Raw genomic sequence first — 20369 nt, 5'->3', positions numbered from 1 at the left:
ATTCTTAAAATTCTTAACAGCTCGCAGCATTATCTGACAACAACATGCCCTTAATGGCACACTATTCCCAGTTTGGTACTCTCCTTTTGAATGGTATATATTGCTGTAGTAGTGCTCTGAAGAGGAAGTTCTGTGCTGTTGACATGATCTGCCAGAGTCCACAATACAGATAAAGATACAGAAAGGCAATGCTTTAATTTCTTTTACATTTTTGGAAAAGATTCACAAATATTTACATTTAAAAATACTTCCATTTGTGCCTCTAGAACGATAGTATACATGTTGAATATACTGAGACATGCAGAAGATGAGGACTCATTTTGAGCTCCGGGGTGAAGTTTCCCCTAGATACAAAACAGGATCAGCTTTTCATCCCCCAATTCTAACCTTATCCATTTGTGGGGGAAATGAGAAACTAACCAATGATCAGTGCCTAGGCAATTCCTTCCACTCATTTTCCTGAATGCTGATACAGAGGGAAAAGAAACAAACGGGGCTACCGAGAGGAACAAAGCAATAAACGAGAGAACAGAGCATGGACAGGCAGGGCACTAAAATGACACTGGACAACACAAGGTATTTTGTTGGAGTCAAAGCCCTAATACAATAGATTTGACATTGATACTGGACAGAAAAATAATATATGCTAGGACAGGTTACATAGAATGAATACATGTCAGTGTTTATGTACTTGTTGCAAACAGTTTTTATGTCTATTGCAAAAATCATATATGACCTTTAGTCAATGAGAGCTATAGTGGGAACATCACTATCACTGTCTCAACTGCTCTACATAAGGAATAGACTGCCATCTGGGACATGGCCTTGCCTCTACATAAGGAATAGACTGCCATCTGGGACATGGCCTTGCCTCTACATAAGGAATAGACTGCCATCTGGGACATAGCCTTGGCTCTACATAAGGAATAGACTGCCATCTGGGACATAGCCTTGCCTCTACATAAGGAATAGACTGCCATCTTGGACATAGCCTTGGCTAAACACTCCTTCCTCCGTAATTCACCATGTCACTGCCAAAGGTTGTCGATGCCGCTATATAGTTAGTAGATATAATGACTGGTTGATTTGATTTGACAGAATAACTTTAGTATTTCTTTCAACATCAGTGATACTAAACTTCTGATTGCTGTATAATTGACTAGATATGCTTTCTGTGATATTACAATTATTGCATTACAATTCATTTTGTCTAAATAGTTTATTTTGGATAAAACCGGATCATATGAATCCTAATTTAAGATCCACTTACTTTACTCAAACTTTCCCACCAAACTCTCATTGATATCAAGGCCAGAATTCACACCAAAATCAGTCTGTTACTTTTAGAGATTGTGAGGCCTACGGCCAGTAATTTCTCCAAACCAGGTAACCTGAACAGATAAATATCTGGGCCCTAGTCATAGGTTTATCTTAGCTTTGTATATTTCTATTATGTGATTTTATTGTTGGCTGTAGTTTATTTGATGGTTGGCCATTGGACATTTGAAAGTCGAATTGAAAGTTTACAGGCTGCCGTAGATTCTCTTGATGGTCTCTCCCTCGCCCTTTTCGATGATGCCTTTGTTGATGTAAGAGTCGACCTGCTGATCCATGAAGTCCCTCAGCTTGGAAAGGTCGTAATCTGGAATACAACAAAGAAGGACAGAGCGGGACAATATTCAAATCTGGGATAATGTACAGGATTGTACAGGATTATAAATTTGATTAATTGTAAAAAATTGGTCGGGCTCTCCTCCCTCCAATTTGTTTCACATGAAAATAGCATATCTGCGGATTATCTCTGGGTTAAACCAACAGGAGATGGTTAGGGTTACACCCAATAGGAGGTGGATAGAGTTACACCCAGTAGGAGGTGGGTAGGGTTACACCCAGTAGGAGGTAGGTAGGGTTACACCCAGTAGGAGGAGGGCAGGGTTACACCCAGTAGGAGAAGGGCAGGGGTTAAACCAGCAGGAGGTGGGTAGGGTTACACCCAGTAGGAGGTAGGTAGGGTTACACCCAGTAGGAGGAGGGCAGGGTTACACCCAGTAGGAGGAGGGCAGGGTTACACCCAGTAGGAGAAGGGCAGGGGTTAAACCAGCAGGAGGTGGGTAGGGTTACACCCAGTAGGAAGAGGGCAGGGTTACACCCAGTAGGAGGAGGGCAGGGTTACACCCAGTAGGAGAAGGGCAGGGGTTAAACCAGCAGGAGGTGGGTAGGGTTACACCCAGTAGGAGGTAGGTAGGGTTACACCCAGTAGGAGGAGGGCAGGGTTACACCCAGTAGGAGGAGGGCAGGGTTACACCCAGTAGGAGGAGGGCAGGGTTACACCCAGTAGGAGGTGGATAGAGTTACACCCAGTAGGAGGAGGGCAGGGTTACACCCAGTAGGAGAAGGGCAGGGGTTAAACCAGCAGGAGGTGGGTAGGGTTACACCCAGTAGGAGGTAGGTAGAGTTACACCCAGTAGGAGGAGGGTAGGGTTACACCCAGTAGGAGGTGCATAGGGTTACACCCAGTAGGAGGTGGGTAGAGTTACACCCAGTAGGAGGAGGGTAGGGTTACACCCAGTAGGAGGGCAGGGGTTAAACCAGCAGGAGGTGAGTAGGGTTACACCCAGTAGGAGGAGGGTAGGGTTACACCCAGTAGGAGGGCAGGGGTTAAACCAGCAGGAGGTGGGTAGGGATACACCCAGTAGGAGGTGGGTAGAGTTACACCCAGTAGGAGGTGGGTAGAGTTACACCCAGTAGGAGGAGGGTAGGGTTACACCCAGTAGGAGGGCAGGGGTTAAACCAGCAGGAGGTGGGTAAGGTTACACCCAGTCGGAGGTGGGTAGGGTTACACCCAGTAGGAGGAGGGTAGGGTTACACCCAGTAGGAGGGCAGGGGTTAAACCAGCAGGAGGTGGGTAGGGATACACCCAGTCGGAGGTGGGTAGGGTTACACCCAGTAGGAGGAGGGCAGGGGTTAAACCAGCAGGAGATGGGTCCTTTAGCTGTACAGCACAGAGAAAGAAAAGCAGACAGACAGAGGCGGGGTGAGGGGGAGGAGAGATATAGAAAGAGAAAAACAAAACTAATGCATCCTGTGTAACTCAATTGGTAAAGGCATGGCTCCTGCAAAAACATAGCTGGGTTTCTAAAGGGGGCTAATATGAAAATGTATGCAAAAGATTATGCACTGAATACTATAAGCTGCTCCGGAGTGTCAACTAAATGACTTAATGTAAAATGTCTTTTTACTAAACTAAAAGCTTGAATTGAGTTGGTATTTCAGCGGCTCATTATAATGTCACTCAGCAATTTTCTACTTATAATATACAAATTATACAGTCAGGAAAACATGAAGAGACACAGTTTAATAGCTGTGACTACGCCGGACACTGGACTGTTCCAGGGAGTTGTAACAACCTGGTCCTAGTTTTCGGTCCTAGTTGACAGGGCCCTTATCAGTAAGAGAGGCCTCTTACTTCATAGACACGCTCCGCATGCTAGGCATATTTATGAGAACCAGGGTGTTTTCTGGTTCCTCTGCTATGAGGTTGACAGTTATATTAGAGTAACTGGGACTGGACACAGACAGACAAACAGAAAACGCTTACTGCAGACAGGAGGGAAGACATGAACAAACCCTTTGTTTATTCACTAGAGACATGCATGACATCCCAGTAATTAAGACACACACACACACACACACACACACACACACTCACATCCCCTAAATAACCTTTCCCTATGTAGTACACTAATTTACACCAGCTTAGATCAAAATATGTGCAGTATATAAGAGAAACGGTGATATTTGCACTGCCTGATCCATATTCATGAGGCGGGCAGTAACGCTGTCCACCCCACTTATTTTAATTGATAATCCAGATGAACAGGATAGGCTTTAGCTATTGTTCAGTGTGTCACCATAGACTTATCTGTGACCTGACACAGTTTGCAATAGGAAGGGGAGTGTTTGTGTTAACGTCCCTTTAGCCGGAACTGTACTCTGAACAACAGACACTAGCATAAGCCCTGTTGAATCCCACACCAACTCTACACCACAATCACTAGATTTTGTCTTTATCTCTTCTTCTGTTGCCTCTCTCTCTTCCTTTCAGTTGACAGGATGACAGGTCATTCATTCTCTAATGAATGCTGTAAATTGATCTGCGTAGTTTAACTGTTGGAAAAAAATAACACTATTTGGCCAAACAAGGAAATGTGTATCTAACCCCTGAAGTATTTGCGCACTAAACAGAACAACGCGGCCGCGAGGAGATGCGGGAGAGTTTGGATCTCTGTCTCATTCGTTAGCTTTCTCTATGTATTACCATCTTTGCCTTCATCTTTGTTGTGTTTTTTCAGCCACTCAATGTTCTTTCTGATCGCATCCAAGTAGGTCTCCGACTGGCCTGGGTGATCTGAGGTAAAAGGAGGGAGGGATGAAATATGAGAAGAGAGAGAGGATTGTCATTTTGAGCCTTCTGGCTTCTAAAGATTCAGTATACACATCTATTTCAATCCTAGTCTTAGCACTTTTGAAATAATTGAAATGACTGTGTGTGTCTATGACAGTGTCTATGTAACAGTGTCTACGGTTGATCCACTGGATAAGATGATGATGCAGTGAGCTCTCGGTAACCAACAGAAGTGTCTGCTGACCTCTTGGGACTTAATTAATTTACTATATAATTCTGGATCTGTCTGCTGCTAGCATCCGATAGAATCCAGTTGCATCCGCCATGTAATCCTGGCAGTGTGTTTGAGGATTATGTTAATGCTGGTGCAGTGCACAGGATGAGTCAGGCCGGGGTACAGCAAGGCAGGGCAGAGAGCTAGCCATAAGAGTGCAGTTGCAGCTGCGATGGGTGTCTTTCCTTTAAAGGTTACTACTAGATCAGCCCCGATGAAGCAGAGCAGATTTTAACGTTTCTTAACTGCCAGCCTCTAACAGTGGCATATTATATTACAGTGTAATAACATTCTGGGCTATTTTGGATCTATATTACAGTCAAATAGCAGACATTCTGGTTCTATATTACATTCTAATTGCAGCCATTCTGGGTCTATATTACTGTCTAATTGCAGCCATTCTGGATTTATATTAAAGTCTAACAGTAACCATTCTGGGTCTATATTACATTCTTGTAGCAGCCATTCTGGGTCTATATTACAGTCTAATTGCAACAATTCTGGATTTATATTAAAGTCTAACAGTAATCATTCTGGGTCTATATTACAGTCTAATAGCAGACATTCTGTGTCTATATTACATTCAAATAGCAGCCATTCTAGGTTTATATTACACTCAAATAGCAACCATTCTGGTTCTATATAACAGTCTAATGGCAGCCATTCTGGTGTAAAAATATAGGCATTTTTGTATAGTGGTCACTTTTGTTAAACACAGATGATTCTGTTATTGTCATTATCTTGGTACATTTCACTTCCAATGAAACATACATATGATTCTTAACTGGGTATATATTACAGTCTATTAGCAGCCATTCTGTGTCTATATTACAGTCTGATAGCAATTAGTACTAACTGATTTCGGTGGGCACAGGCTCTTCCTTAGTTGAGTCTTTCAGGTTCTCATACTCCTTCTGCATCTTGGCTGCCTCTGCCTTGGTGTTGTCATCCTCCTCTTGGGTCTTTCCTGGGGCACAAACACAACATCAGACATTTTGCCACAAACCCCAAACCAAACATAAATGCAACATCAGACATGTACCACCAACCCAAAACCAAACACAAAGACAACATCAGACATTTCGCCACAACCCAATACAAAACTACACACAAACACAACAACATACATTTCGCACCAACCTAACACAAACCTAAACACAAACTCAACATTAGATATTTTGCAGCAAACTAACCCAAAACTTAATTAATCTCTCGTGTCCCAACCCAACTCAACCTTGTTCTCATGAACATATCTTAAAATTCATGAGAAATTATTACAACCCCGTTTCCAAAAAAGTTGGGACGCTGTGTAAAATGTAAAGAAAAACAGAATGCAATAATGTGCAAACCATTTAAACCCTGTATTAAATATAAAATAGTACAATGAACATATCAAATTTTGAAACTTGAGAAATTTTATTGTTTCTTGAAAAATACAGCTCTGGAAAAAAGTAAGAGACCACTCCAAATTTTTCTTAAATCAGCATCTATACATGGCAGCCATTCCTTTCCAGTGTCAGTTAAATTCCAACACGGGCACATCTCATTTTACTTAATGAGGTACTAATTAGGTGATTACCTGAGGAAAAGTATAAAAACCACTGCTGTGGTCATTACTATCATCTTGCAGTTGGATGGCAAAAACAGTGCAAGTAGTACCTCAAAGGTAATTTGAATAAAAAAAAACGATTCAGCATGACAAAAGAGTTGAAAAGAAGTGCTTTGAGTGAGGAAAAGAAGGGTTCAATTCTGGCTTTACTGGCAGAGGGATACAGTGAGTGTCAGGTTGCTTTCATCCTGAACATTTTAAAGACAGTGGTTCATAAGAACAAGGTCAAGCACCAGACACTGGGGACAACAAAGCTACAGACTGGCAGAGGGCGAAAACAACTGTCCACTGACCGAGATGACCGTCAACTCATTTGAATGTCACTCAAAAACCATAGGATGACATCAAGTGACCTACAAAAAGAATGCCAAACAGCAGCTGGGGTGAAGTGCACGGCGAGGACGGTTCAAAACAGGCTTCTAGGGGCAGGGCTGAAGTCATGCAACGCTAGAAAAAAGCCCTTCATCAATGAGAAGCAAAGAAGAGCCAGGCTGAAGTTTGCAAAAGACCATAAGGATTGGACTGTAGAGGAATAGAATAAGGTCATCTTCTCTGACAAGTCACATTTTCAGCTTTGCCCAACACCTGGACCTGGAGACTCCTACAAGCCACAGTGTCTCGCACCCACTGTGAAATTTGGTGGAGGATCGGTGATGATCTGGGGATGCTTCAGCAAGGATGGAATTGGGCAGATTTGTCTTTGTGAAGGACGCAGGAATCAAACCAGGTACAAGGTTATCCTGGAAGAACACCTGCTTCCTTCTGCTCTGACAATGTTCCCCAACTCTGACAATTTGATTTTCCAGCAGGACAATGCTCCAAGCCACACAGCCAAGTCTATCAAGGTGTGGATGGAGGACCAACAGATCAACACCTTGTCATGGCCAGCCCAATCTCCAGACCTGAAACCCAATGAAAACCTCTGGAATTTGATCAAGAGGAAGATGGATGGTCACAAGCCATTAAACAAAGCCAAGCTACATACATTTTTGTGCCAGGAGTAGCATAAAGTCACCCAACAGCAATGTGACAGACTGGTGGAGAGCATGCCAAGACGCATGAAAGCTGTGATTAAAGATCATAGTTATTCCACCAAATATTGATATCTGAACTCTTCCTAAGTTAAATCATTAGTATTTTGTTGTTGAAAAAATGAATATGAATTTGTTTTCTTTGCATTATTTGAGGTCTGAAAACAATGCATATTGGTTATTTTGACCAGCAGTTATTTTCTACAAATAAATAAGTGACAATATTTTTATTTGGCATTTGGGAGTAAGGTTGTCAGTAGTTTATACAATAAAACAAAACTGTTAATTCTACCCAAACACAAACCTATGAATAGTAAAACCAGAGAAACTGATAGTTTTGCAGTGGTCTCTTAATTTTTTCCAGGGCTGTATATGCCCACTTATAATTTCATGCCAGCAACACACTTCAGAAAAGCTGGGCAACAAAAAGACTGGAAAAGTTGTGTAATGCTAAAAAAACTGATGGAATATCTCACAACTAATTAGGTTAATTGGCAACGGGTCAGTAACATGACTGGGTATAAAAAGAGCATCCCAGCATCCCATTAATCTTTCAGAAGTAAAGATGGGGAGGGGTTCACCACCCTGTGAATGACTGCGCAGACAAATACTGCAACAATTAAAGAATAATGTTTCTAAACCTAAAATTGCAAAGAGTTTGGGGATCTCATCATCTACGCTACATAATATCATTAAAAGATTCAGAGAATCCGGAGAAATCTCTGTACACAAGGGACAAAATATTTTTGGGAATCATGGATGCCGTGTCCTCCGGTCTAAAGAGGAGAGGGACCATACAGCTTATTATCAGCTCACAGTTCAAAATCCACCATCTGTGATGGTATGAGGGTGCATTGGTGCACATGGCATGGGTGACTTGCGCATTTGTGAAGGTACCATTAATGCTGAACAATATATACAGGTTTTGGAGGTAACATATGCTGCCATCCAGACAAAGTCTTTTTCAGAGAAGGCCTGACAATACCAAACCACATTCTGCAGAGATTACAACAGTCTGCGTAGTAAAAGAGTCCGGGTGCTAAATTGGCCTGCCTGCAGTCCAGACCTGTCACCCATTGAAAACATTTGGCGCATTATGAAACGAAACATATGACAAAGGAGACCCCAACTTGTTGAGCAACTGAAATCCTATATCAAGCAAACATGGGAATACATTTCACTTTCAAAACTAAGGCAATTGGTCTCCTCAGTTCCCAAACACTTACAGAGTGTTGTTAAAAGAAGAGGTGATGCCACACAGTGGTAAACATGCCCCTGTCCCAACTTTTTTGAAACGTGTAACTGGCATCAAATTCCAAATGGCTATGTATTTTTCCAAAAACAATACAATTTCTAATATTTAACATTTGATATGTTGTCTTTGTGCTATTTTCAACTAAATACAGGGATAAATGATTTGCACATCATTGTATTCTGTTTTTATTTGCATTTTACGCAGCATCCCAACCTTTTTGGAAACATGGTTGTACAATTACAGAAACTAGGTCATATTTACCAGTTGGTGTAATGAAGCCAGGAATCCCCAATGTTTTCCCCAGCTTGTTCTTAGTCTGCAGAGCAATCATAGCATCCAGGTTCTCTGTAGCGTCAAAGACAAACAGATAAAACAGGTATTCCATATTCAGTATAGAGAGTAATCTATATTTTATATTTCTACATGGCATCTCTCACACACTGAACCCATCCTATCTCCTGTCTCCACTCTCAACCAGTCTCCACTCTGATCCTATATCTCCTGTTGGATCCTATTTCCTGTCTAATCCTTTATGTCCAGCTGGATCCTGTCTCTTATCCAATCCTAGGTACTCTCCTATGAGAAAGCATGGTATTCATTTACACAGCTATGCTGACAGTACACAGCTTTATACAATATCAGTGTATCCTCTGATGAGTGTAGCCATATTGTCACCTTCACTGAATGCACCACTGACACAAATACATGGTCTGAACATTTCTTGCAACTTAATAAGGACAAAACTGAGGCTGGGTTATTGTTGCTAATACCGAAATAAAGGAATTGACAGCTCCTTTGCACTTGGTCAACATTTAACACACCAAGCTAACAATCTCTGTGTTATTTTAGACTCCAACCTCAATCTTGAGGATCATGAAAGAGACTAAATCTGCTTTTAATAATTTAAGAAATATTGAAAAGATGAGTTTGTTTCTCTGCCGGGCCAACTCTATCACATCCTTTTATCACAAGCATGCTTGACTGTTTGCTATTCCCTCTTGTTTGGTCTTACCCGGAAAAACTGCAGCATTAATTCAAAATGCAGCAGTGACAGTTCTAACAAAAACCAATAAGAGAGAACACAACACCCATTTTAAAGTCCCGGCATTGGCCACCTTTTCAGCTTTGCTTTTTAAAGTGTTTCAGGCTGTCTTGTTCATGACAATTCATTTGACCATTTATTTTTTATTTATTCTTATTCTTAATCACCGGCCTGTCAACCATTGTTATGACTATTTTATTTTTATTTTATTCCGTTACATACATATATTTTATTAACACTATATCATGAAATCGTCATTTGTACCCAAACCACTATTATCCCAGTTGTAACAGACATTATACCTAATACTTGTACAATTTCTGCCCTCCTCTATTTGCCTTATTGCACATTTAGCATTGCTCATCTACACTTTCCACTGGTAATATACATATACTTAATTATTGTAAATACTTCTACAATTTCTGCCCTCCTCTAAATGCTAATTGCATTTCATTGTACTGTACTTGTACTGTTCAATGGCAATAAAGTTGAATTTAATCTAATTTAATCTAATCTAATGAGTTAAGCACTATACCATGAGTTCTTTTATTTAAGAATTGTACTATAGGAATAAAGATCAATTTGATCTTAAGTGCACTAATATTATTATATTTTCTTCATTTAACTCATCTACTTTTTTTTATGCAATAGTTGTTTTTTTTTAAAGAATTTTGATTCTGGTTTTGAAGATTCTGCAGGTAGAAAATGCCAGTTCAGTTGGTAAAAACGCCAGATCAATTGATACAAAATACATTTCAGTTGGTAAAAAAGATATTGCAGATGGTAAAAACGACACTTCAGCTCATAAATAAGTCAGCTCATTTGGTAAAAAAGAAAGTTTAGTTGGTGAAAAAGACAGCACTGCTGTGAAAAGGCCAGTTTAGAGTGATGTATTCTGTGACTAAGATAATGAAATACCACTCTTACTGGGAACAGGAACGATGTACAACCTGTTTGTATCATTGTCTTGCTTTCACTTCCATTTCTTTCTATTTTATTCCTCTCTATATTTTCTAGCCTTTCCTCTCTCCCTTCCTCTTTTTCTTCTCTTTCTTGCTCTGCTCTCTGTCCCTCCCTCCTTCTCTTTGTCTCAGTATCACCATTGAGGGCTCTCTCTATAGCCGTAAGGGACCTTCACCCCCCCCCCCACACACACACACAAACACACACTTTGTCTTTCTCCTTTCCATACGTCAGGCAAATAAGTTGTGTGATTGACAGGTGTGTACTTGTGACAGAAGTGACTCATCTAAATCCACAACCAAAGGGTCACTGTGGAAATAATGGCCCGTTGCCTGGCAACCCGTAATTCAATCTCCGCGTCTACAGGGAACCTTAACGTGATGTCGACAAGGTTGCCAAGGAAACCCCTATCTATTATGTAATGGTTTTTTTTGGGGGGGGGGTCTTTATTGCCTTTGTTATCTTTGTCCTGCTGTCTAAGGACCTTCTCTCCCAGAGCACCAGGGAGATCAATCAGCTGGAACGATAAAGGGACGGGTCACTCCAAAGCAACACACGTAGATACATAGCAACATGACGCGGTAGAGAAGAGTAGAGCCCAATATAGGTACACAAGGTCAACACAATTAAGAACGGTGACCTGAATGAGGCATTTTCTCCTGACATAGGCAATGCACTGTACGCACGTTAGTGTCTCTGAAGACGAGCACAGAGTTTGACGTGATGTCAATGACAACATGTTTTCTTTTGAATTGGGGTTGTTAGCGCTGGGTTAGTAGTGAAAATGTTACCATAGAGCAGGAGGTGGATGTTTAAATAGTCGATCAGAGGGGATCACTTGAAATACGGATTGGTTGTGTGAAAGCCTTGTATTCGTAGTGTAAGTACATTTGTTTAAGTGTCCGCATTAACTAGCTGTCTTTCGAAGGGAGCTACCAATAGGGATGCTAGTGGGAGGATAGTCGTGTGTTGCCTTAGCGGAGGCCCAGGATTCCACTCTATAAGTGGTACTCTATAAGCAGCATCAAGTCCTTGACATACAGTATGCCTGGACCTGGGTGATCTGCTGTTGTGCTGCGTTATGCACACAAGCAGGTATTCACACGTTTAAGCACACAAGATAACAGACACTCATACTCTCTACACAATATTAACGGCAGCAAAAATCCCTGGATATCATCGTGAACAGACAAACTGTCATGTTACGGTGTCTGTCTATCTGTCGGTTTGGCTGGCTGTTGGTTAAAAGGCTGAGATAAAGTCCAGCTCAAACGAAATTTCACTGAAAGGTCAAACAGATGACAAGCACCCTAGAGCTTCACAGAGAGCTGTAAGAGTGTGTGTCTACTTGTATGTGTGTAGACAGCTTCACAAAGCCACAAAAGCTGTGATGTTTATCTGTCCGAACAGAGGCACTATGCTCCAATGCATAAACAGAACACACACAAGAACACACCCACAGAAAGGACACAATGAAACACATACTACAACCCACAAATCATGTCACTCCCTGGATATACCTAAACTGTAATAAACAGAATACACATACAGTAATAAACGCTAATATAATAAATGAAAAATGGAATATACAGCATATAGAAAATGAACACTGATATAGTAAATGTTAAACTGTAATATACAGTATATAGATAAAAACACTAATAGATAAAGAAATGGATAAACTGTATCATACCTAAGTAGGTTACCCCTTCCTCGGGTGTAATAGTTCCGTATTTCACCATCATCTTCACAAAGTCAATCAATGTCTTCATGATGGTGATCAGAGTCTCTCTCTCCTGGGCATCTTGCTCTAGATTACATGGCATACACAGTTAGGGTGTATGTGTCGCTGTGTGTGCGGGTGTGTGTGCGAGTGTGTGTGTGTGTTTGTGTGTGTGTGTGTGTGTGTGTGTGCGCATACCTGAGTCCAGACTCTTAAGCAGGCGGTAGAAGTTGGGAAAGTACTGAAGGTCTTGAAGGCCATCCTCAGGGCTCAACTCGTTTCCCTCCTCCTCCTCACCCAGACCCCTCTCCTCTTCTTCAGCCTCTCCCTCTTTTTCCCAGTTGTTTTCCACTGTGTTATCCCCCTCTGCTTCCGGATCTCTGTCAACGTCATCTTCAATGGCTGCCTGGTCTTCTTCGTCATCATCTTCTTCTTCATCATATCGACGGTTAGGGGATTCATCCACATCCTAGAGAGAGACAGAAAGTTTGAGACATCATCGTCATAATCATCAACCCTATCATTGCTATCATCATCCCTATCATCATAATCCTCATATCATCCCTGTCATCATTCCAATCATCATAATCATCATCCCTATAAAAATCCTTATCATCGTCCCTATCATCATAATCCTCATATCATCCCTGTCATCATTCCAATCATCATAATCATCATCCCTATAAAAATCCTTATCATCGTCCCTATCATCATAATCCTCATATCATCCCTGTCATCATTCCAATCATCATAATCATCATCCCTATAATAATCCTTATCATCGTCCCTATCATCATTATCGTCATCCAAATAATCATCATCATCCCTGTTATCATCATCACAGGAGTGTCAGATGGGAGGCATACTAAGACACCTTTTAGTCGTTTTTATTTACTCAGAATTCTCAAATGTTTGGCAAGTAACATCTTAGGCGTTCTGAATGTAGGTGGATATGTCTTTATCCAGGATCATACCACGTTGGCGTCAGGCCTCTCATCTTCCTGGTCTCCCTGGGTCAAGGCGTAGTCCACTCCCAGGTCCTCTATTTCATTTTTCTTGGCATTCTTAGTGATGAGATCCTGAAGAGCCTCAGCCACCTCATACTCCAGAGTGTCTGCCTGGCTGTCTGTAATCTGGGGGGGGACGACGACACACGACAAGCTCTTAAGGGTAAACGAATCCCTCAGTACAACAGGAGGATTGCAAGAATCACCTGCACTGTGAACCGATAATTACACTCTCGGACTAAAACAACTACAGACATACACCAAAACTGGCTGGCCATCAATAACAGGCCCAGTGGATTGGATGAAATGGGGTTTGTTTCTGAAAGTTATACTTGGACACTACTAATGACAAATGTAAAAACAGTTATCATTACAATATTCAGCAGTACTTCCCATATAATATAACTTTTTCCAACATTTCATATCCAGTTTGCTTTCTGAATGGATTGGAAAAAATGCTTGGGAAAGTTGACGATTGTGCCAGGTTTTTGGAAATACAGCATGTCCCGTTGAGCAGTGATGCTTTTTCACACTGTTCAATCAGGAACTCAGGCGAGCCATACGACCAGAAGAAGTATCCAAGAAGCGACTTGAAAAGCACAGTTGAGCAGACATTCTGTCTTAGGACAGCAGGTGCTGTTCATTGATTAATTAATTTCATTAATTATTTATTATTTCAGCCACCAAGTGAGCAGTTTTAGTATGGAATTCAATTTGAATTTAGTCAACATAAAATGTAACAGATGATGTGCTATGTGGGAATTATTTGCACATTAACTAATGCACATTTTGTTATGCTAAGGTTGTTACCAGTACTGATATACAATAAGTAAGACAAGTGTCATCCAGGAAAAAAGACTATCGGAGCAATCTGGGTAACTCTCAATACAAAGGACAAGTGTCTCAATTCATACCCTGTCTTTCCAAAGGAAATGTTGTGACCATTAGGAACCATGTTATGCAGCATGATAAACCAAATGTGATTGGTTGATACACTGAAGAGCATTGTACCATCTTCCATTTATTAACCAGAGAGATTCTCTACTCGTCAGTTAAAGTATATCTGAAGACAAACGCCTCCCTGCGTCATTTAGGCCCTGAAAAAACCTGTCTTTGTTCTGTTTTTGCCAAACAGGAGGACTTACCAGGCCCAGTTTGAGGAGCTTGGAAACTATCCTGTCGAACACTCCTCTGTCATCTTCCTCATAGATCTTTGTAGCGATCTTCTGGACGATGTCTTCAGCTGTGAGAGGGGTACCATCTACCTGTCTGAAGCTCTCTGGGTCATCTGGAATCAAAACCAAGGACATTAACCTTCAGCCAACTGTTGTGTCACATTTGTTTAATGTTGATGAGTGAGTCTCAGCGATTCACAGACGTCTTCCAATAAGGTATATCTCAAAATATCAAACTCTAAAAGAGTTTTTGTTTGTTAAAGAGGCCACAACAGTTTTACACTGTATATTAGTCCTTTTTGTCCAAGGGTTTTGACAGCCAAAAGAAACAGTAGTAAATGTAGACAAACCAATCCATCAAAAGCTTTTCATCTAAAAACACTGTTCAGAGTCAATAGACAAGTTTGCTGCTATCTTGGATGCCATTTTGGGTATAAGTGTCCTATTGGGTTCAGCATAGATCTGACAGTATTTAATGAGCCGTGGTCCCCCCCCGTCTCTCTCCCACTCCTAAATCGTCCTCTGCCTTAGGTTTCTATCCCTGTGCCAGTATTACTCTTATATAACTAACTAAAGGGTTGATAATGTAGGCAGCACTAGCACACCAGGAACAAAAACACCAGAAGGCAGATTGTTAGCGCACACAGACACACACACACAGACACACACACACACACACACACACATGCACACATACTTCATGCACACACACACACACAGATTGCCCACAGCAAAAACTGAAAAGATCACATCTCATTCTAACCAAAATACTTCCATCAAATAATGAAACTGAAAAGACCCAGACTGATTTCAATTACATCGTACAATAACATCACAGTGCTCGTTGTTTTTCTAAATAATAAATATTGAAAGGTATACATGAGCCACATATCTAAATGTGTGTTTGTGTTATGTAATAATTCAAAATAAAGTCTAGAGTAAGAATAAATCAAGGTATCTTAGATAAAATGGAAGATGTACATCCAGTCCATCGACATGTAGCCTAAAACACTGGTGTCTTGTTTCAGAGCCAACTACATTGCAGTACAGCAGTTCAAATCTCCATTCAGCTCTCAGGCCCTGACTCACCCAGACACCAGGAGAAACTCTCCAAAAAATTTGCCCTGCCCAGAAGTATTGAACTGTACAGAGAACTGATCTGATACTATTTGGGTGTTGTTTAGACCCAGTCTGAGATAGCACAGGCTCAGAACTAGCCAGCTATCCCCGCAAAAAATGAAGGTAATACATCCGCTACACATGGGAATGTTTTTTCATACATTCAAAATATATTCTTAGCTTAGATGTAGGGACCACATAGACTTGGGGTAAGACTTGTGCCTGTGTTCATCTCTTTGTCAGAGCAATGATTAGGTCAAGGAAGTATTCAAGATGTATTTCAACAAGGCCCTTTTCTTTTGTGCGGTTCTTAATGTTCGACCCCAAGTCTAATGCAGTTCTTTTCCTCCACGGAATGAGGTCAAGATTAAATGCTGAGTCCGTGAGAGACATGAACAGGTCCTGTCCCACACAGCAACCTTTCTCCTATGCAGTGCATGACTTTGACCAGGGCCCATAAGGTTCTAGTTAAAGGAAGTGTGCTTTATTGGGGATACGGCGTGAATCGGGAAATGTTGTCTATTGTCTCCAACAGCAATAGAGGATGGGGATTCACAGCCTGTAGCTTAGCCTCATAGCACTATTTCAGCCAACACTGTCTCAGCCGACAGCCTCTGAGATAATCTCTTCTTTTCCCTCTCACTCGTTCCCCCTGTGTCTCTCTCCTGTCTCTCACACATTTCATCTGTCTCTTTCTTTTTTTTCCCTTCCATCTGTCCCTCTAATTTCTTCACAACAAAATGTCTGCCGTCTGACCTGGCTGGCAGCAACATGGCATGGCTTCAGACCAGACAGTCCTACAGAGGGATCAGACACAGGAGAGACCTGATCAGACATACAGGCTCAAAGCCAGCCTAGTCACACAACACAGGGACAAAGAAGCTGACAGGGACCCTTTGTCTATACCTAACTAGCAGAAAAGCTTTATTTAGAAGCATTCTAATGAGGTCTGTACTGTATAGACTCTCTTGAAGAGACCATTATCGCATCATTCTGACTGGTTTAGAGACAGAAAGAAGTGTCGAAAACAAATGTTTAGTATTTACATTTAGATTTTACGTTTTAAAGTACATCTGAGTCTTTGGATCTCTTAAGTCGTCATCTTTAACATCTTGTTTCACAAGGGTACAAATACGTGACACACAGGCTGAACTCCCTAAGTCATCCATCAACACGGGAAAGTCCAAAGAACGCACAAAATAAATGAGTTCACACTTAGCTAGACACCTGGAAACACCCTTTCGACTGTAAAAAGAAAATTATGAAAAAAATGGATTTGTGAAGAACCTGCCTGAGAGAGGACACATATTTTTCCCCCACGCACAGTGACAAAGATGGTTCGAGTGGCAAAAGAATCTCAAAGGATTATAGTTTGAGTATTGCAGATGATCATGCAGATGTTCCAGAACTATAATTAGACAGCACCTCCACGCCAACAAGTTATTTGGAAGGGTTGTCAGAAGAAAGCCTTTGCTGTTCACAAACCACAAATATAAGTGCCTGGAGTTGGCTAAATGTCATTGGAAGTTTGATTGGGACCAAGTTCTACTGATGAGACTAAAATTGGATCTTACAGCAAGAGAAGAATCCAAAGCATACCTCCAAATACACATGAAAATCTTTCTCTGAGCATAGCCTTAAGATTTTGCAATGGCCCTCACAGTGCCTTGACCAAAATTCCATTGAAAATCTGTGGGGCTAGCTGAAGAGTAGAATCCACAAGCGACAACCAAGATCTCTGAAAGATCTGGAGAATTTCTGTATGGAGGAATGGTCTCAAATACCTTCCTATATGTTCTCCCACCTTATCAATGATTATACAAGATGACTTATTTTGACCAAGGAGGGTGCACAAAGTATTAAAGGCAGGGTTTCCAATAATTGTGGCATGCATGTTTTTGAATGAAATAACTATTTCTTGATTATAATTTTTATCTTTCAACAATTGTCAATCACATAAAGATTAGATTCACATAATTGTTTGACAATAATTCTGGTGGTCACTGTATATTCATTTGTATTCACATAATACAGCAAACTATTATGTTTTTTGTTTTGGCTTTTAATTAGGCACATTATATTCCTTTGCCCTGCAACTGTTCTATTGGTCCTTAAAGTACAAGAGAAACTCCAACACTGTTTCTGTCAATCCATACATATGTGAGGTAAAATATGAGGGGCCTTATAAATAATGTTAAATCTTTACAAACATTGTCAAACTCAATACTTACGATAACACTTCTGCCTGGTAAGCTTACTTTGCAGTTTTAAGTAAACCCACAATAATTTTCTGTCAACCCACAAGACATGGTTATCATTTGAAACGCACTTTAAGCCGATAACACGTAAAACAAAATGTGTGTACCACTAGTTTGCAACCGACTTTTTGGAGACCCCTGGTACAGCAGAAACCTACAGATGTACAAACCTTTGAACTTATCATTTTCCAACTTGGTGGAGTCATAGTCTTCTGCTAGCCGACGGTTCTTGGTGGAATCTGATTCATCTGGGTAGTAAGGCTCCTTCTCAAGGGTGTCTCTGAGTGGTGTCTCATTGGTCCCTTTTGACCTGTGACCTTCTGCCAGCGACTTGAGCACAGTGAAGTCATCATTCTCCTGCTCCACCTCCAACTTTTTAGGTGCTGCAGCAGGATTGTTGTCTAAGGAAGAAAAAATGAAGGAGGCTATACATAACTTCTGCTTCAGGAGATGTTCTTATAACACCCAAGAGGTACCCCCTATTGGCCAGAAAGGTGGACGTCCACATCCCTCATAAATGATTGCCCTTAAACTTGGCATAGTTTTGCCAGCTAAACGTCCACAGTGTAGTGTTGCATATGAGCCAGCAGCCAAATCACCATGTAAACTATCCACTCACCTGCTTTCACATTATCTGCCTCGGCAATCTGAGAAAAAACCCAAACAGAAAGCATGTAAACATTTCGGCTTTAATCACCTTTACCATTATAGCTGTGTGTTTTCTTTGGACTATGACGTTGTTTTCATCAGCTCTCCGGTCCTTAATGTTTGTTTTACAGGATAGTACTTGCTAGATACCATACTGGGCAGGGGGAGGGAGGGACAGAGAGAGAAAGGGGTCCAACCAAGATGTGGATTTTTCATTTAACCCAACCCCTCCCAAATGGGAGAGGATCAGGGAGCTGCCATTATGAGTGCCCAGAGAGGATTTAGGGTTAACTGCCTTGTTCCGGGACATATCCTCAGATTATTGCCCTTGCCAGCTCTAGCAAAGTTTTGATTACTGGTCAGATGCTTTAACTTGTAACCCCAGAGAGAGACAAAGAGTGAGACAGAGAGAAAGACAGACAGTGAGAGACATATAGAGACAGAGAGAAAGACAGATTATATTAGATTAGATTCACCTTTACTGTCATTGAACAGTACAAGTACAGTACAACAAAATGCAGTTTGCATCTAACCAGAGAGAAAGACAGACACAGAGGGACATATGGAGACAGAGAAAATAAATAATACAGTAGATTACCTGCTCTTTAATTGGTTTCTCTTCAGTCAGTTGTCTGTTATAAACATCTTTAACTGCAAGGAAAGGAAGTGTCCTCATCATCATCTTCATGATTATAAAATAATCTCTATAATTAGTGCCACCACAATTTACCATCCATTCATCTGATACATATACGTCAACCTAACCAGCCAAAAACATAATTTGTGTATAACTGACATGAGAACAGTGCCTAGAGGCAATTACACTATTTCTAGCTCTACTTAAGTCTTAAAGTAAAAGTGATTTGACTGCGATAAGTCCCACATTCATTTTATTTATTGGTTTTGCTGCAGGAGCACATAAGCGTTGTTTATTTATTTTGCATGTTTCAATTATGAGAAAGAGGGTAAAGGCCTATTATAATAGAAATGCAGTCCCAACAACCCGACAGGACGCAGCAGCGTCATAATCGGCCTAACAAAAAGATTAAACTGCATTGGAAATAGAACACACTCGACCTAACATCGCACGCAACCGACCAAGTCTCTTTGTTTAGTTGTTATTAACCCGCTCTATTTCACTTTTATTTCGTTATTTTAGATACACGTCCGTATTTGAATTATATTTTACCTCATCAAATATCATTTAGACAGGATCAACGTGTTAACCATTGTTAAAATAAATTTGCGCAAACTAAATAACATTGATATCAACTATAGCCGTTGGTTACCAGCAGGCCATGCACTTACCATCCTCTGTAGCGGCAGGTGTCGGAAAAGCAGACATCTGGGAAACATTCACAGCAAAAATCCCGAGCAGAAGAACTCCCATTATTTTTGACGCCATTCTGAAATAATCATCCACTGGAACGGTTGCTTGTATTTGCCAGGCGGTAGATTAGGTTGACCCCGATCCTAACTCTTTAGGTTGTTGTGTTTTGTGGATGGTCCTCTCGGCGTTAGCGGTCTAAAACTGGATAATTGGACTGCTCGTCTGCTTCTAGCTGCTGGTGCTGAAACTGTGCCCGGTGCTGCTATAACTCTACCTACTCTATCTGTTCCTCCAGCGGGCTCTCAAAATCTCAGCTCTCTTATTATATACTGGTGGAGCTGTTGACGACCCTTGGTGCTGAAACCAGCCAGTATACTCTATAGAATTAACACGAGCTAACGCTAAGTAAGAGCCTCTAGCGAACTCACCTGCTGTGGGAGATCGAAGTTGCTAACCGAAATAACACGTCCTGCTACTGTCTCTCTCTTTGTGTCTCTCATTCTCTCTGTGTTGTTCTTCTGCCGGACCAA

The 20369-nt window shown here is 41.1% G+C and overlaps 1 protein-coding gene across 1 annotated transcript; it reads right to left on the bottom strand.

Annotated features, from left to right (window-relative positions):
• Positions 1-170: 170 nt before the first annotated feature.
• On the bottom strand, positions 171-20369 carry scg3 (secretogranin III). Its single transcript, XM_010877940.5, has 12 exons — positions 19818-20369; positions 19108-19160; positions 18481-18508; positions 18032-18262; positions 14455-14597; positions 13277-13435; positions 12501-12771; positions 12273-12389; positions 8836-8919; positions 5536-5646; positions 4319-4408; positions 171-1642 (listed from the first exon to the last, which is right to left on the bottom strand). The coding sequence occupies exons 1-12, from the start codon at positions 19912-19914 to the stop codon at positions 1524-1526; spliced, it is 1503 nt and encodes a 500-aa protein (XP_010876242.2). The 5' UTR covers positions 19915-20369; the 3' UTR covers positions 171-1523.

Source organism: Esox lucius, chromosome 2 (genome assembly GCF_011004845.1).
Source record: "Esox lucius isolate fEsoLuc1 chromosome 2, fEsoLuc1.pri, whole genome shotgun sequence".
Lineage (NCBI taxonomy): Eukaryota > Metazoa > Chordata > Actinopteri > Esociformes > Esocidae > Esox > Esox lucius.
Note: the sequence above shows the minus strand (reverse complement) of the source record. Positions and strands in the feature narration are given on the sequence as shown.